General features: G+C 32.3%; 1 protein-coding gene across 3 annotated transcripts in view; it reads left to right on the top strand.

The window, feature by feature from the left end:
- The window catches only part of GRIK2 (glutamate ionotropic receptor kainate type subunit 2), a 580378-nt gene that overhangs the window by 322516 nt on the left and 238958 nt on the right, over positions 1-18904 (top strand). For all 3 annotated transcript variants that reach the window (XM_011360720.2, XM_011360721.2, XM_011360722.2), the window contains exons 7-8: positions 13471-13614; positions 16313-16420. In XM_011360720.2, coding sequence (XP_011359022.1) covers positions 13471-13614; positions 16313-16420 — 252 coding nt within the window. The remainder of the gene's footprint in view (positions 1-13470; positions 13615-16312; positions 16421-18904) is intronic.

Here is an 18904-nt window from a genome sequence, read left to right as displayed (position 1 = left end):
TAAGACACTCTTCCATGAGATCCCCTAAATCTAGGCCATGAGCTAAACTCAAGGATAAAGTTGAACAATTTCTGAATGTCTTTTAATTTGAATTTCTTTTTCTTACAACTTTATCAAATTTCCGTGTTTCAACTAAAAAAGAAAGAATGATTTTAAGCTATTTTCTGTCTTTACTGCCTCATTAATTCTAAAACTTCTTTTTGTTTCTTCTTGTGATCATTCTTACTATACCTATCAAGAAATTTCTAATATCTTCTTGCTGTTAATTTCTCTGAGGAATTGCATGCTATTCCTTCTGGCTTTCTTCTGAGTCCCTGCCAAATATTATACACCCTTCTTACTTTGGCTGTAGCTGTTCAGTTGTCAAATCCAGCGGGTGAAAAATATCAAACTATTTTTTCTCCTGAGTAAAGTGTTATCACCCTCACCTCACGCTCTTTGTCTACTTTGAATTAATTTCCTGAATGGCATAGAATTCAGTGCAAAAAAAAATATTGTTGAAATGAAAGTATTTTATGTCTTGGTTTCTGATTTATAATTTGTTTCATCAAGTATAAAACTCAAACATATAAATGTCAAGAGTTAACTGTTATAGCTTAATCGGTCATTTTCAATTTTGATGTCGGTTTATTAACCTACTGACTTAAAGGGCATCATAGAGTATTAGTTTGCATTTGGTTCTGGAGTACTCTATGATTTTTGCCTTAATAATGTTCACAGCAGTGTACCATTAAAGTTTTCTGCTACAGTTCACATTCCAATTGTCCTTGGACCTGTATAATTCACAGTAGGTAAGATAATGTTGATTCAGATAAACTTTGATCCATGTATTTTGGCACACATAGGGTATACTCCTATGTCATTTCACAGCTGTCTCATTTTGTGCTTTGTGTAAGTGTAACCAATTACAATATCTTAGTAGTTATGTAAAATTTTCCTACTATTCAATGTTTTTCTACAAAAAAATAAAGATCTTAGTAATTATGACGATAGTTATACATTTAGTGAATTTATTTAATATAACAATTATATTTTCTAGTACTTTCATGTGCATAATTATATATGGCCTGCTTTTACATACATCTTATTTTTCTTTTTATGTATATCTCAACTCTGTGAAGAGGTGGGAGAGTAATAATCTCATTTTGCCTTAAGAAAACTGAAGCCTAAAACTGTATTATTCAAGGTTCTTTTCAATCTAGTTATCTAGAATTCTGTTAAAATTAGTTAATAGTAAAATAAAATCACATTGTTCTTCTAGTTTGTAAAATACAGGATAACTGTCATCAAATATGGTTGAATCTAGGTACACAAAGAAAGTAATGAACAGATTCCTTTGTCTCTCACCTCCACTTTTGTCTCTATTGGCTTCATTCTCAGACAAAGGTACAGAGGTGGCTTCAAGGCGCATATCTACTGGTACAGAGCTACAGGAGAAAAAAATGTGCCACTTTTCCAATGGCTCCTTCGAAAGGCCTGAGTTTAACTGATGAGCCAAGCTTGCGTTACTTGGCCACGCCTGAAGCAGTGGTTGTTACCAGTCTGGGAAATAGGAGTTTGGGTCAAGAAATGGGCTCAGGGGAAGAAGGTTCTGCTGCAATAAGAGATGCTAAGGAGACAAAACAATAAATCCCATCAAAGATGTTATATGACTTGATTAGAATCACACTTCTGGTCTTCTGAGTGTCGTGTTCTACTCTTTTAGTCTTATACTTAGATTACTTTAAGATAAAATGATATGTAAAACCTTTAAATTAATTCCATAAAAGTACAAGCATATTCTAATTGTCTGAAAGGAGATGTTAAAAATCTTAGAATATGAGTAATCTTTAAATTAAAAAAAAGCTAGTGAGAATTAAGGTTCGCCTTTTATCCTTGACCCCATCATTTCTTCCGACTTTTGTTTTCATAGCTTTTTCTCATTCTTTTTGTGTTTGAAGTTATGGATGTTAGCAGAAAAAATTTTTCAAATAATGACTCTTTCTAATATATCAATAGATAAGCATGACTTCAGACAAAATTAGATTCTTCTATATTATCCTACATATGGCATTATATTAAGAATGTTGTTTTTGTTTGTTTTTCCCACCTGCTATGAATATCCCAAAGGTCTAAATCATCTTTGATTCTCATTTTTATTATCCAAGGTCTTAATTGTATTTGATGTCAGTAACACAATAATGACACTTATAAAAGTTATTGAATGAGTGAATCAAACTGTAAAGCACCTACAGACAAATGAAAAAAGACAATTGAAAAGTATATGTTCTTATGGGAAAAGAGATATTCAAGAATCCTATGAATAGATAAGCAAAGGCATTTTCCTGTGACAATAAAACAATAACTAATTAAATCAATGTATTTTCAAAGTAGGGAATAATTATTTTGGTTAAAGTAATAAAGAGATAGAATGTCTTCAAGTTAGGAATCTTAGATACACTGTAAAGTATGAATATGAAAATCAGTGTTTATTTTTTTCCTCAAAGACCTCTGTGAGTTACATGTTATTGAATTGGCTTCAACTCCTGGCGACCCTATAAATGAGTGATGCCCATGAAGTTCTGTTTTCAGTATAGCTTTGATCAGCTCCTGTAGATCCCTATGGCTCCTTTTTTATAGAATGAATTCGTCCCATATTTGGTCTTTCTCTTTCCCTCTGCCTCTATTTTTCTCAGCATTATTGTCTTTTCTGAAGAAAAAGGCATGGTATTCCCCAAGAGGGACAGCTTCGGTTTGGTCATTTTTTACTCCAGCAATGTTTCAGGCTTAAATTGATCTAGGACCCACTTGATTGTCTTTCTGGTGGTCCAAGGTATCTGTACAGCTCTCCTCCAACACCATATTTTAAATGAATATATATATTTTTAATCTGCTTCCTTCACTGTCCAATTTTCACATTCACACATCATAAATGCAAAGGTGTGAATGATCTTAGCTTTGGTCTCTAATAACACATCTTTGCTCTTGGTGATCTTTTCAAATTCTTCCATTGCTACCTTTCCAAAGTAAGTAAAATATTTAATAATTTCCATATCTTCACTATCTATGTTAAAGTTGTGTATTTTCTCTGTAGTCACGATTTTTGTCTTCTTGATGTTCAAATATAGTCTTGCTTTGGTCCTTTCTCCTTTCACTTTCAACAGAATTTATTTCAAATCATTGTTACTTTCAACTAGTAAGATGGTATCACCTGTATATCTTGTTATTGATATTTCTTCCACCAATTTCACTCCTCCTTCCTCTGAGTCTAGTCCAGTTTTTCATATGATATGTTCTGCATACAGCCTACACAAACAGAGAAATAAAATGTACCCTTTTCTGACATCTCTGCCTAATCAAAAGTGATATTATCAGTTGCTAACCTACTAGGGATTGTCACTATGCTTTATAATGACATATTTAAAAATCTTTATAGTTTACACTTTTGTAAATTCATTTCACTTAATCTTTACAACTCCTGCTTGTCTTAAAGCTGAGGAAATGAAGTTAAGAAAGATGACTTCCTATGGCAACCAATAAGTTACAATGCTAAAGCTCTAAGTCCCATTAACTTTCCACGAAAATTTTACTTTCTCACATTTCTCTGAGAAGTTATTATTCCAATTTCTTTATAGAGTCATAAGTACAATATAAAAAGCTAAACATACAATGAGAACATAAAAATCATAAAGGTTATATATTAATATGATTGCATATCTACTGTTCTATTTTTCTAAGAAATGTCTATATTAATATCTATATTCTTCAAATCATGATTAAAAATAGATCTGTACTATAATTTAATTTTTAGTTTGGATAAATTTTATAGGAAGTCTTAAGTTCTCAATTTTCATGGGCATTTAGAATTAGCATTTACATGAACATTTAAACTCATGAATCCATATTTCTGGTATTTATATTTGGTATACATACTCCTGGATATCAAATTAGACAAAATCAATCAGTTAATAACATAAAAATCTATTTCATTTATCATATTGAAAATAGTAAATATAAATAATATTGATAAATATAAATTTAAATGCACAAAGTTAATTTAAGCACCAAATATCAAGATAATTAGATGTATTGTAGACCAGCTGGAAGTGCAAAGAATACTTCCCTTTGATATTGACTCTTCTCTAGATCAATAGCAGTTCCAAATGTAGCACAAAGCAGGCAAGATTTAACAGGGCCAAAATTATTAAGGCTAGTATGTTGTTGCTAGAGAGTTCACTAACAATCCCATCAATACAGTGTGGTTCATGGACGTTAGTAAGAGCTTCATGGAACATTTTAAAAGAGAATGAGGTATCTCAACGGACTGATCTTAGTGGAAAAAATTTAATTAGGTAATAATAATCACATTAATTAAATGAAACTTTTAATTGAAAACCTGTTGGCATTTTCGAACCTGCTTCACAGCTATCCCTTAGCATTTATATTTAAAAAGTGAAGAGTTTATCTACATGGTGTTGGAGAAACATTTAAACATCTTGGAATCTGTATATAAATGTTTAAAGAAGTTTAGAAAGTGTGGTAGTAAAAGCAAATAGGATTTTCTGCTTGGAAATGGTGCATTTTAAAGATATATTTAGGAAAGAAAGAAAATTATATAGAAAATATTTATGGTAAATACATATAATTCTTGGAAAGAATGCAAAATAGTCATCTGGTAAAGCTTTCACAATTGCAACATTAACACTCCATGGACTGAATTTCTTACTTTATAGAGCTCTAAACGCTTACAGGGAAATAATGAGGTTTGTAAAATTATCTTGTTGAATGTTGTTAAGGAAAGTGGCATCCAGCAAGAGTTCTTGCAAGATTGAAAGTCCAAAATTGTATAATACAAATATAAAGGACCAATGAAAACTCTTATTGTCAAAATTAGCATAGGCCATATTTTAGACTATGTTTTACTAGTTGTTCAAAATAGGTTAATTAATTATCGCTATTTTTTTGGTAGCTTTTAGCTTGAACCAGAGGACATATGTTTAAAGAGACATAGACATGTATTCAAATTCAAAAATTCAAAGAAACATCGAAGAAATAGATCCATTAATTATTGATGGCATTAATCCAGGCCCTGGCCCTTTCTCTGCTGAATCTCAGCAACACTATCATCCAGTACTGTCTCCTTCACTTGTTCTTTAGAGCATTGCTGAACTCGAATTTTCTTCCTAACTCATCAATTTGACTGTGAGGCTGAACCCGTTATATTATTTTCCCTTCTTCTGTTCCTTTCTTTTATCTTCTCTTTAAGCTTTTATCCCTTTTAGCCCTCATGGGTCCTGAATCCCACACAGGTAGCTACAAAGATTTATATTCCCTTTAAAGATATTTCATCACGCAGTTTCTGGAATCTCCTTTTATTCAACTAATTGGCAATATAGAAATCTCTCTGGTTAGTTTAAAAATGCAAAGTATAGGTATATCCGTGTTCTGACTCTATAAGTGGATATGAAAGAAGATAAAATACTGGCATATGAGTGAATGACTTCGAATAAGAGAGAAAGGGTTTTAGTTTTCCTTTGTAGAGTATCAGAAGGCCAGGGTGGGTTTTAATATGGGTGAGAAGTTTAAGAGTGAAGTTAAAATAAATAGACTATAATACAAGTATTGGCAGGTTTTAATGGGCTAGACAGGAATTTTGTTAAGTGTCAACACAGACAATAGCTGAAGAAAATGACTTTTCATTTCCTTTATTTATTAATTTGTCTGAAATGTTGAGACAAAAGCTTATATAAATGTACAAGCATAAAAAATTATGGGATAAAGATAGATAAATTACACTTATAGTTATATTATGAAAGCCAAAATAAAATAGGAATGAAATGTGTTTTCTAGAATACAACTGTAAGCCACAGGACATCTTAAAATCCACTGGTGCTGGCCCCTCCTCTTACAGATGAAAAAAGTGAAGACTAGAAAAAAATACAACACAAATTTATCCAAGTTCACATTGCTGGTGTGTAATTATCTGTCCAACAGTAGCCCTTTGTTTAGTAACAAATGCAAGACACTATAATATTTTACCACATATTAATTCTTTAATTCTAAATATGTCAGGTTATGCTTATTATTCAGTAATTTTTTTTGAGCTCTGAATTGTGGTGTTGTATACACACCACATTTTATAGGAATCAAATATTGTTGCATGATAATTTCCTTTCTGCTCCTTCTCCTTCCAGAACTTGATCTGCTTTCTTGAACAGCATGAAGCCTGTTCCTTCATTTAGGCTAATGGTGGTGTAAAAAGGTTGAAACATTATACTTTCTAAACCAATTCCTTGTTTTGGATAGTATCCATGTTGAAGAGATTACCGCTCTTTTGGTGATCATCATCATCATCATCATCATCATCATCTAACACCTGCCTATACACCATGTACCAGGGATTGTGCACACTGCTTTAATGTATTATCTCATGCAATCTGTGCAGTCCACACAGCTGCTGGTAAAGAACTGTGTTTCAGAGTAGTACAAAGAACCGGCAACAGAGAAAGCATAATGGCAGCTGCAGTGTAACTGGGAGAATTGTCTCTGACAATTGGCTCCCGACTGGGTCTGAGGGCATTTCTTCATCAGTCCCTCACTTCAGTTAGCACCTGCTCTGTGCCGGGCAGAGTGCTCGGTACAGTGTGCCAGCTGAATGAGTGAACACCAGCCTGTCTTCCATGTGTGACCCTCACTCTTGCTCAGGGTAGGTGATTCTCTGTCCCATTTAGCCCTGTGCTGACTGTGCAAGAAGCTTCAGAGGTCAGAATTTACCACTTCCCCACCACCCTTAATATCTGCATCTTCTAATTAAAGAATCAATATCTGTAATAGTTTTCCACCTGAGACTGTCTGTTTTTTAAAAGCGATTTTTTCCAATAAGGAACTGATATAGCAGATCATCATTTTTTATTTCCAATTATAAAATGAGGAAACACGGCAAAGGGGATTTAAATTTATTTTGATTATTTGTTTTATATAAAAGATCAAGTCAATGAAAGAGTCAGAATTCATAAACTTAAATCCCATTTATTAGATTGTTCTGCTCTTTGTGCTATGCACTATACTTCAGATGGGAATTCATAAATGAACAAAATCTGAGATGTAGGAGTTCCAGAATGGATCTGCCACCTGCCAGCTAGCATTCAGATCTCAAAGGAGACCTGCCTGCACTTGTTTAATGGAAAGATAAATGTGTTCGAAGAACTGTTACTATAAATTCACTTAGAAATGGGATAGAAGCTGTACTCACATTCCTTCCAGGTCTGAATTGCTGGCAGATTTGGTTCACCGTACCTCCGAGAGGTAATACATTCTAGCTAGATGGCAAAGTATGACTGTTGTTCAGAACTCCATAATACCTGTTTCTTTTACAGTTTAAATGATGCTTAAGTTGGAGGGTTCTAGAATAAAATGAAATCTTCTCAGAAAAGTGCATGACTACTTTTTTGTTTTTAATAGCAGTATTGGAGTAAAATGGACATACTATAAACTTTCCAAATTTAAATTATATAATTTTATAAGTTTTGACGTATGTATATACCCATTTTACTGTCACTACAATCAAAATATAAACAGATAGTACAACACTCTTAAGAGTGATTGATTACATTTAAATGTAAATTATTGCGTACAGCACTGGGTGTGTTTGGAGCCCAGGTTAAGGACTCAAACATGCACGCAAAATGACAGTCACAAACATAATTCTGCTTGTCAATATAGAGAAAATAAGTTGAAAAGGCTGTTACCTGAGAGACAGAGCATTCCAAGAGACTGTCCTTTCATTGGAAAGGAAAATAACTTTGATAGTTTTTGAAGTTTTTAGTATATCTGAGAGATTTTATGTACCAATATTCTCTTCTGATTGTATGCAGTTCAGAATTGTCATTTCTAAGTATTTGCTTCATGCTCCATGCAAATAAAAGCTATTTTAATTTTTCTAACTCCTAGAATATCTATCCTAGAACTTTACAAAGTAAATGTTTAATGGTGATGATTATAGTGATCAGAAACAGAAATAACATATGTACTCAACATGGACATACTTGGTAATGCTGCGTAGTATTAGATTCATCTGTAAATGAACTCTAACTACATTTTAACTATTCACAGCATTCTTTATTATTCCTGCTTTTACATATTGTTTAATGGTTCGATTATACATATAAAATCAAAAATATTAAACGGTGGCGATTTTTATCATTTGAAACGTTTGAGAACATCTGATTTCCCTGATTTTTCAATTATTTAAAAATGTATAGTGGACTTTTCCAGAGCATAAAAGAAATGTAGGCATATTTCATTGTTCTTTCAATACTTTAAAGTCTCATCAGACATGAGGTTACTTGAAATAGATGAAATAGCGCTGGGTGACTAAACCAATTTCAGTGGCAATAGCTCAGCTATAGAAATTAGCATTTGTCACTCTTCCATTTGCGTCTCTGTTGCACACTCCATGTCTAAAAGTAATTAGACTAAGTATAACATAAATGCAGCAATATGATGGTGACATGGTTAATGTATAATTAAAATGTATATAAAGGTACTTATGATCTTTTAAGCCACCGTGTAGAAAGATCACTACAAATTTAGTGAAATGTGTAGGAATATATTGCACAATTTCAAAAGTTTGCAAAACAGTTTTTGACTGATAGAAATTTTTGTGGGTTAACTAACTTACTTTGGAAAGAGAAATAAAGTTCCAATTTCAATCTAGTCTGAGATAGGCTCTCAAGGGGGCTTCAATTGCTATTGCTAGATGCTTAACCTAGCAATGAGGCGTGGAAGTTTGCACTTAGCCATCTTTATCTATCTAGTTGCACTTTCTTCTGGACTATATTCCCAGGGTGAACAGATGTTCTAGCTTTCTGATACATGTGATCTATTTATATATCAATGAGTAATTATACTTGGAAGACAGAAAATAGAACAGATTGTTTTGTCTTCACCGCCGATTTTTTTTGCTCTGCTAAGCGTTTGTCTTTGCAGCTTAGAATGTGAATGACTACAACTTTACCTAACCCCCTCATATGAATTTTAATAGCCCTATTGAACACACATTTCATTTAATTTCATTGGTTAAATTATAGTTATGTTGAACCCTGAAGCTTTCTTTAGAGATATCTTTGATGTATAAAGAAAAGAATCTGACTTGAGAACCAAATGAACTTTAACTTGAATCTCAGCTCAGAGACATACTTACTCTCTATGGGACCTGGGGATATAATTGTCTGATATTCAGCAGAGCCTCCAAGAATATGAGACTTGCTACCATCAATTTCCCCTCCGTTGTCTCTTACAGTTTTGGCTTAGGAATATGGCTTTAGGGAGGTAGTTGGTTATGATAGTTTGGATGGTGATACTAATAATAGGTGGTTCTAATAATAGGCCTTGCCTGAGTCTTGTTTTAAAGTCTTGTTTCTGAATCTTATTTCTGCTAGGGTCTTGTTATGATACTTCGAATGGTAGCTAAGAACTAAACTTTGCTTGAGTCTTGTTTTCTTAGTCTTGTTTCTCAAGGTGATGAGACCTTGAGAGAATTACTTTAATTTTGCCGTTTCAGTTTCCTCCTCTCTAAAATGGTAATAGAGAGATCACCTAAAACATGGTCTTTGTGAGAACGCGTGTAAAGAAATGAACAGTTGTGTGGCATAGAATAAGCATGCAATGTGACTTAATAGTAATAGTAATATAAAAGTGATGACAAAATAATTAACCTATATGTCTCCCCTCCTCTTCTCCTCTTCTGTTCTACCTCTCCCTTCTTTCCTCCTATTTTCCACCAAGAGAAGAGTCAAGGCAAGGGATTATAGAGTCAGTATGAGAGGGTGGAAGATTTAGCAAGAGCAGCTCAATCAATCTCTACAATTTAGAGCTAAGGGTAAGAGAGGCCCTTTAAACCTGATCTTGAAAACATACTCTAGGACCTCTGCCTTCTAAAAAAATCTGCTGAGCAGCAACTGTATAGAGGAAATCTCCTTTCATAAAATTGTTCTTGGTTAATTTTACTAACTTCCTAACTAACTTATTATTGACTCAATCCCATACAATGATGTATTTCTTTTTTTGTGAATTTATATTTATCAATTCTTTACAATCTATACCATCCCTTACTTGGCAGTGCATTTTTATTATGTGAATATTTATTGCTTATAAAAAGGAATACAGATTAATACATTTAAGTATTTATTGAAATTTCTTATATTTTATAACTTCAAAATCACTTAAACTATTTTGGTTTATTAAACGTAGAGCACTGAGCAAAATCCTAGAGAGAAGGTTGTAAACTCTGGACACATTGCCTGAATTCAAATCCAGATTCACCTCCACATGCTATAATCTTAGGCCAGTTACTTAACTGTTCTCTGCCTCAATTTCCTATTTGATACGAACTCAATGGATTTTCAATTGGATGATGGTCATGAGAAATAAAGGAAATGATGTAAAGAGAATGTCACACACATAGTAAATACTGAACAAATGTTAATTAATACCATTACTAATATAAGATAGATTTTCAAACATGCATTTTTGTAAAAATAAGAAAAACATTTTTGAAACACTAGAATTTTCTCACAACTTTTCAAAGGTGGAACAATTTGCATATGTACAATTTTGCAAAGAAGAAAAAAGTGAGTCTGACAGGATATCAAATTTAAATGGAAAATAAGTCCATATTATCACATAAAACAACTAGTCTAAAAGTAGAATAAGGAAAAGCACCTTAAATTGATGAAAATACATACAACACAGTTTCAGAAGTTCCATTTATAGCTTTAACATAAATTGGCATATTTTAAACTGGGAATTCAAGAAGTAATTCGGTCAACAATTTTTTAACTACTTGCTATTTTTTCTTCAGTATTTAACTTATAGTTTCATAAATACTGTCTTTTTTATAATTACACTTAAAATCACAAATCTCAAATAGTTTTATTATTTTAAACTGGGAATTCAAGAAGTAATTCAGTCAACAATTTTTTAACTACTTGCTATTTTTTCTTCAGTATTTAACTTATAGTTTCATAAATACTGTCTTTTTTATAATTACACTTAAAATCGCAAATCTCAAATAGTTTTATTATCAACTAGTGTTTCCTCTGATCTTGAAGCTGAAACTATGTACCCAAAATGATTTTTTAAATTTTGAATTAGGTATAATTCCTTTCTAGGATTGTCATTTAAGATAAATTCTTATTCTAAGGTTTTCATATAAAATTTACATAAGATCATGTAAGTGAGTAGTAAAGCATGGCAGGATAGTAGATATTCATAGTCTGTTCTTTTGTGGAAATAGATAAAAATTTTCATGTTGGGAATAACTGCAGTGGTGTTTAGTAAACTTCCATCTTAAGCTAAAAAATCAAGAAAAAGAAAAATTAAAATTTTCATTACTAATTCAAAGAGTAATCACCGGTATCATTTTAGTGTATTTTCTTCTCTTTGATTTCTTTTTTTAGTTCTTGTTCATATAGCATGCAATATGGTGGTTAAGAATAGAAGCTATGAGCAGAGAAGCTATTTAAATCTAGGCCTCTCTCTAATTCTTAACTGTGTGACATTGGTTAGTTACCTCACTTCTCTCTACCTTGGTTTTTCCATCAGTAAAATGGGAACAATAGTAGTGTTTTTATTAAATCATTATCATGAGTGTTAAATAAGTTAAATAGCCTATATTGAGTACTTATAAAGATATATTTAATGGTTTATACTGGAAATACAATTCTGTATAATCTATTTTTACATTTAGCATATCATGCAATTTCTGATCGAACTATTTTTCAAACTATGATTTTTAATGATTATATAAAATATCATTGTGATATTTTTATTTTTTCTCATTTTGAACATTCAATAGGTTTCCACTTTTATCTATTTTTTTTTTTTTAACTGAGTGATGTATGTAGGCTTTATTCTTATCTCTGATTTTCTTAGAGTAATTACTGGGTTAAAAAGAACATGGATTTTTTTTAAGGCTTCTTTGTGGTTCAAATTGCAAAATCGCCCTTTATCTTTCATTTAGTAGTGTCTGCAAGTGTTTATTTCTCTATACTTTGTTAACAGTGATATTTAAAACATATACATTTTATTTTGATATATCTTTTATAACTTGGTAAGTATTTATATGACCATCTATGTGGTATATGAAATATGTCCTCTGAATGTTAACTCAAGCCAAAGACAAATATCAGTCTAAACCTCAGGCTCATGATGCATGCCTGTATCAATCCCACTATTCTGGCTTTCACTATGCAGCCATCAGAATATGTGAAAGTAGTTAGCTGATATTTACAAAATAAAGGTTATGAATCTCAGCTATCTACCGCCAAGATTTATGAACTATAAAATGGCATTATTATTATGTTCTGTCACTGCATTGTGCTATTTAGCTCTCTTCCATTTTATGTGATAGAGCTCCTTAGGATCCATTTGCATGAAAGCTACCGTGTGTACTCATTTTGTATTATATTGTGGTAAACGCTATAATCTACAGGGTTCCTATTCATTTTGTAATTCATTTCACAGCTCACTAATTGTGTGAATGAGAAGAGGAAATATATGCTTTTATTCTGAAGCATGCCAAGCAGATGGCCCAAAGTTCATTGCTCCCAGCACTGTCAGTGTGGCCCTCTTCTGTAGGTAGTGAGCCTGGCATTGATCTGTCAAACACAATGTGAGGGTCCATTTAACACAGAATCTGACAGTCACTGAGCTTCTGGTTTGTTATGACTTATAAACATTTTTTTCTTTTTGCATCAACCTCTAAAGTGGTCAGTCATTTGAGCAGGTGCAAACACAGTAGAATTCATATTCCTTTTACTTGAGAAGCCAAAATGAATTTTCATTCATATGGAAATTTTGAGAAAAGAAAACAGTAGAGGGGATTAAGCTTAGTTTCTTGAAAAGGGATTAATACTTGTATTGAGATTCAGAACTGTAGCTTCATTTCTGAGATTGAAGCTTTTGAAGAATTGAATCGAAAAGATTAGGGTTTATATTTTTAAGTTTTTAGGTAAATCTCCCATCAAATCTCTTTTTTTGTTCCCGTACAAGGAAATTGGTTACTTATTTATTGTTATATACAATATGTAATTTTATGTAGACATTCAGTATGTTGGCAGTTGCATTCACTGTGTGTGTGTCTGTGTAATGAGAGGGTAAGACAGAGACAGATGTAGTAACAAAAATGGAATAATGAATGTCTTCACACATTTCTAACATCAACAGAGATACCAGACAATATAAAATGGGGTTATCACTTCCAGGAAGGAAGGGTCGGTCAAATGTTCTAACGGAGCTGGTATAGTAATTGGATCATATAATATCTTATCTAAGAGAAACAGAGCATGTGAAAATACTGTTTTCTTCCTTATATGAAGAAAAACTGGGTACATATTTCTCTCACCTCTTCCTTCTCTCTACTTCCAAATTGCCCATCATGGGTTTCACATGTTGTATTGACTCCATATTGCCTTTTTTCTTGGCTTTCAGACGGATGCCGCTCTCATGTATGATGCTGTTCACGTGGTGTCTGTGGGCGTGCAACAATTTCCCCAAATGACGGTCAGCTCCTTGCAGTGTAATCGACACAAACCCTGGCGCTTTGGGACCCGCTTTATGAGCCTAATTAAAGAGGTATGTTAGGAAATGCAAATCTGCCTTGTTTCTTTTGTCCTCAAGATGACTGCATTAAGAGTATTGAAGTTTTCCTAACCGGTGACCTTTTGCTGTTATCATTTAAATTAAACTTTCTTTTTCCATACAAGCAAAATTAACATTTTTACTAAATAATATGGCATAAAAGGGGGAAAATTACATGATAAATAAATGAACATCCTTCAAAATATCTATAATTGTGTAAACAGATGAAAATCTGTGATCTATAGTTTATTATATTGTTAATTTCCCTTTCCTGAATCTTTATGTGCGTTTTTTTTTTCATTTATGTGGAGATATAGATGTTTAAACAATGTTTGTTTATATTTTAGGCAACAAAATATGTAATGAATTTTTAGTATGAATGCCATTTGCACTAAATTAAAAACAAACTGTAAATCTTAAATTATTATTTAGATCTATGGTTCTTAGATATAGTGTCTAGTTATTTTAATTATATTAACAGTTAACATAAAACAATATATGGATTCATAAAAATGCAAAGCTTACTTCATATTGCATAATACAACCATTCTTATGGCCATACATCATTTCTTATTACATCTGTTATAGTTATAAATTAAGCATGCCTATGGTGAGAAAAAAAGAGAAAATTCTTAAAAGTCAAGTATGTGTGCGCACACACACACACACACACACACACACATAAAATTATATATATTGTGTTTATTGTTTATATTCTTCCTATCATGAAGGAAACTCCTTTGTCAACTTAGGATACTTTTCATTTGATTAAAATGGGAGTATTGATATGAAAGTTTAATCTTTGCTATGAAAAATCACAGGTATTTTTATCATAAGATTTTTCATTAATGGTATATAAGAAATCAGTTTATTATACAATAAATTATTCATTATGAAAATAAAAGTGCAAATAGGCTCATAATTAAGACTCTCCAGGTCCTTGGCAAAGAATATCAATGATTTTTCCTTGTCTAATTTTTATCAAACTCTTAGATGGTAAAATGATACTCTCTGAAGAATATACATTTCAATTATTACTCCACATTATACATTTATTTCTAGTTTAAAACAAACAGCATCAGAGAGCTGCAAACAGTGCACAGGTTGGGCTAGTTGAAAAAATATTTTTTTTGAATGCAGCACTTGATTAATGAGGCATGTGTCAAACATCCCTATAGAAAGCAGTTGTATGAAACTCACTATTGTATTTATTGTAGGGTGTTATTGAGGACCTTGTCCACTAAATTACACTGTCCCCCTTCTGAGCACCAAAAGGAGACATTTCTCTCAGGTCTCAGTACCAGGAAAAGCTGTGCTTCTCCTGGGTATTTGGTATGTCTTAAATTATGGACCCCGCATATTGTGTTTTCATCATATTTTCTTTATTCTGGTTGCTAGGAAGTTCAGAATTGAATTTGTGACTGAATGTTTTTAGTTGTAGAGTTTCACCTGATGTATATTTCCTTGTACTATCTCTATCCAAGATTTGTTTTACTATTCTTCACTTCTATTCCTGTACCCTATGATAGCGTTGTCTATTTTTATACTAATATGCATTTTTGTTAATTACCTGAAATTATTTTTTTTGGAAGCAGTTGGGTTAAAAATAATTGTTTTTCTTGTTGGAGATTGGTTAACATGTTTAAGCTCAGTGATGACACTTTGCAATATGAATATAGATATATATTATAATTTTTTTCTATTTTACTTGTAATTTATCAGCCTAAAACTATTTTACAATACTTACACATAACTACCCAAGAAACACATGAAGCCTAAGAAATATAGTAATGGTAATATTCATTTGTAATCCTTATTGAAATATGCCTCATGATCTACTGGGCTTTACCTCTTTTGGATCTTGATATATATTCTTTCAAACATGATAGTTGTGAATACATATTACATTATTTAAATCTTTCATATATAACAATTATCCCAAGCTATTTTCAAATGACATATAATGGGACATATATATTTTTGGCTATATAGCCAGCAGAATGGGAAACGTTTTATATTTTTGAAAAAGCCCAGATGTTTGCTCAACTTTGAGAGGTGAACCCATAATGTAAGTAGAAAATTATATTCTCACTTCTTTCTACAGGAAGTATAACTTGATGCAAATTTATTTTGATATATTTCTCCCAGTCTCACTTAAGGAAAACTACAGTTATGTTAGTTTTCTAAGTGGAAAGTATATAATCAAAATTGTATAAGGTAGATTTTTCTAGATTCAATTTCTTTCATTGTAATAAAATAAGTGTATTTTCATATTAGTATGAATTTAGGAGTGGTATTTTATTATAGTAATTCTGTTCATAATCTCCAGTGAGATATTCACTGTCTCATATATCATAAATTTCTAAATTCTTCCACTTTGCTAAAAGAAGTTTGCTATTTAAAACATAATCTTCAAATTTTTCATAAAGAAAAGTTATATCTAGAAAATGTGGTTATTTAAAATGAAAAAGGTACAATAAATTTCACACTGAGACTAGAATAATTTATTTAGAAAAAAATCTCTCAAAGTTCAGAAGAGAATAAGAAATGTTTTAAAAATCTATAGCAGTAAGTTTATGAGAAGTAATGAAAATAATATGTTTTTTTGTGTGGAAAAATATTTTCTCTTCTCTTTCTTTACTTATATGCTAATCTATGTGGTTTTTTTTTTTCTTTTTTTCTTTTCCCATAGGCACATTGGGAAGGTCTCACAGGCAGAATAACTTTCAACAAAACCAATGGCTTACGAACAGATTTTGATTTGGATGTGATTAGCCTCAAAGAAGAAGGTCTGGAAAAGGTACTTTCAGGCATTCACTTTATTTACTTTTAATTAATAAATGGAACACATGTGCATACAGCAAAAGTGGGAAATAGAGCTAACATGCTAATTTTAAGTCATTCAGTGAACACCGTGTCAAGGTATTTGCAATGTATCAGTATACAATGTGAGTTTACAGAGAGAATAGCCTGAAGACCTATGGTTGCTTGGGAGGATATAGTTTGGAATAATTTTAGTATGGAGCCATGAATTTAGAACTATTCTGAGAGTGTAAGTGAGAGATATATAAACAGTGAGAGAAGATATTAACTGAACCTTTAGAAAGCTTATTAATTCAAAAAATAGCAAAGCATTGGGGCTGTTTTCAAGAGAAGCCAGGTGGCAAAAGTGGGAGAAGTCAATGATAAAGGATAGAAATCAAAGACTAGAGAAGAAATTAGTGGAAGATATTAACATTAGAAAGCAATTGGCACAAATCTCCTGAGAAGATAGATAACTATTGAGAATAAGCAAAGGCAAGTTAGAGAGAAAGAGAATTAAAAGAGTTCACATAAATGTTTTTGATATCTTTAAAAATTGGTACATGAAATCATCAGCTAAAAAATGGAGGTAGGATTTAGTTTAGGCAGGTCTTAAGAATAATATAAATGTTTTGAAAGTGCCATTGTGGCAGACATGACTTTTACTCAGTAGAAATAAAGTGCTGCTAAGTAGCAAAAGGTAGTCATTTTTTTTTTTTTAATTTAGTAGAATGGTTAAGAGATCAAGGACTATATTCAGACATAATTGTCCTCGAATCTTTGCTCTGCCATTTATTATTTACGAACAAGTTTCATAATCCCTTTAAAACAGAATGTTCAGCTGTAAGATGGGTAATAGCAATATTTGTTTCATGAACACTAATAAATCTTGTTGATTTTACTTTTATTTTATTTTTTCCTGAAAAGTATAGTTACTAACTCATTGATGAAAAGACAGGATTTCTACCTTGATAGAGTTCACAGTTTGGAAGGTTCAGTCAAAATACACAGTGATTCAGGAGGCTTAAATTACAATTTTATTTCTATCATAAGCATGTGAGCTTCATCCTTCCACCTGGCTTCTCTGTGCCAAATTCTTTATCTCAAAAAAAGTAGAATGCAAAGGGTTTCCCTGTTGGACAGGCTGAAGTGAGAATACCATGGTCTGTAAAGGAGCCCTGATATGCCATATCTATAGGAGTTGAGACTAAGAATTTTAACCATCCTCAATTCTATCTTATGACTGGGTGAGGAAAATGAACAAAAAAATGTGTAAAATGTTGGCTTTATCTATTATTTCTTCTCATGTTACTGTCTTTTCTTAGTTTTGTCTTGGTCATTTTTGACCAGCATACTTCATTTGTGTGATTAATTCTCTAGCAGAGATGCAGGGAACATCTATATTATGCCATTACGAAGGTATACTATAGTGAAGGAAACCTGCCAATAATAAATGAACTCATAAAATTATAATATTGGATCAGGCAGTAGTAAGTGCTTTAAAAAAATATATCTTGTTTATATGTCATTAAAAATGATAGATTTTGAGTCATTTTCTGGAATGTAAACCTTAGGATTTCAATAGTTAATAGGAAGAAAGCCATTCTCTGTTGTTTACAACTGTGGACTAAATAAACCAGGAAGAAACAGGTTATATTTTTGACAAACAGAGAGAGGTTGGACATGTTCAGGGAATTAACCTTTGGCTTAAAATGCTACTATGAACACATCTTCTCCACTTAAATAGTGCCCATTAGATCAGTGTGAATCCTTTCCACTCTTTGTTGATAGGCACCTTGGTTGGAACTCAGCCCAGTTAGCCATGGTCCAAGAAGGGTCACCAATACCACATACACAGCCAAACACATCTGTCCAAACAAGCTCTTGGGGCCATGGCAGGGCCTCCTGTGAAACAGAGGGTGGAGGGGGGATGAGGGGAAAAATACACAGCAAGTGACTTTGTTTACCTCAGGCAATAATACGACAATTTGTTTCAAGAGCCTGATACTTTAGTACCTATAATTAGAAAATAATTTTCCTCTTTGGAAAATCAGAATAAGTACTTCCCTCAGTTTGAATTCTTCTGTTCAGTACAAAGACCATATTGCATATTCTACTTTCAAAATATGTTTAGAATTCATCCATTTCTCTCCACATCTCTTGTTGCAATCATAGCCAGGAGACCTTTCACCTGACGTTTAATTTAGAGCTCCCCAAATCCTCTCTGTCCTACTCCTCATTGTAATCCATTCTCCAAACCACAGCAGCCAGCCGATGTCTTTAAAAGTAAATTGATCCATTCATGTCATTCCTCTATTTAAACCCTTACACTTACAATTCATTCCCTACCTCTCCTTCTTAATTCTTACCACCTTCTCTGATGTTTCCTCCAGCTACACTGACTTTTTTTCATTTTCTCACAGATTCAAAGATTTCTATTTTTTGACAACAGAATTTCTCAGTCTGGAATACCCATCCCTAC

The sequence above is a fragment of the Pteropus vampyrus genome, unplaced genomic scaffold (assembly GCF_000151845.1).
Source record: "Pteropus vampyrus isolate Shadow unplaced genomic scaffold, Pvam_2.0 Scaffold58, whole genome shotgun sequence".
NCBI lineage: Eukaryota > Metazoa > Chordata > Mammalia > Chiroptera > Pteropodidae > Pteropus > Pteropus vampyrus.
Note: the sequence above shows the minus strand (reverse complement) of the source record. Positions and strands in the feature narration are given on the sequence as shown.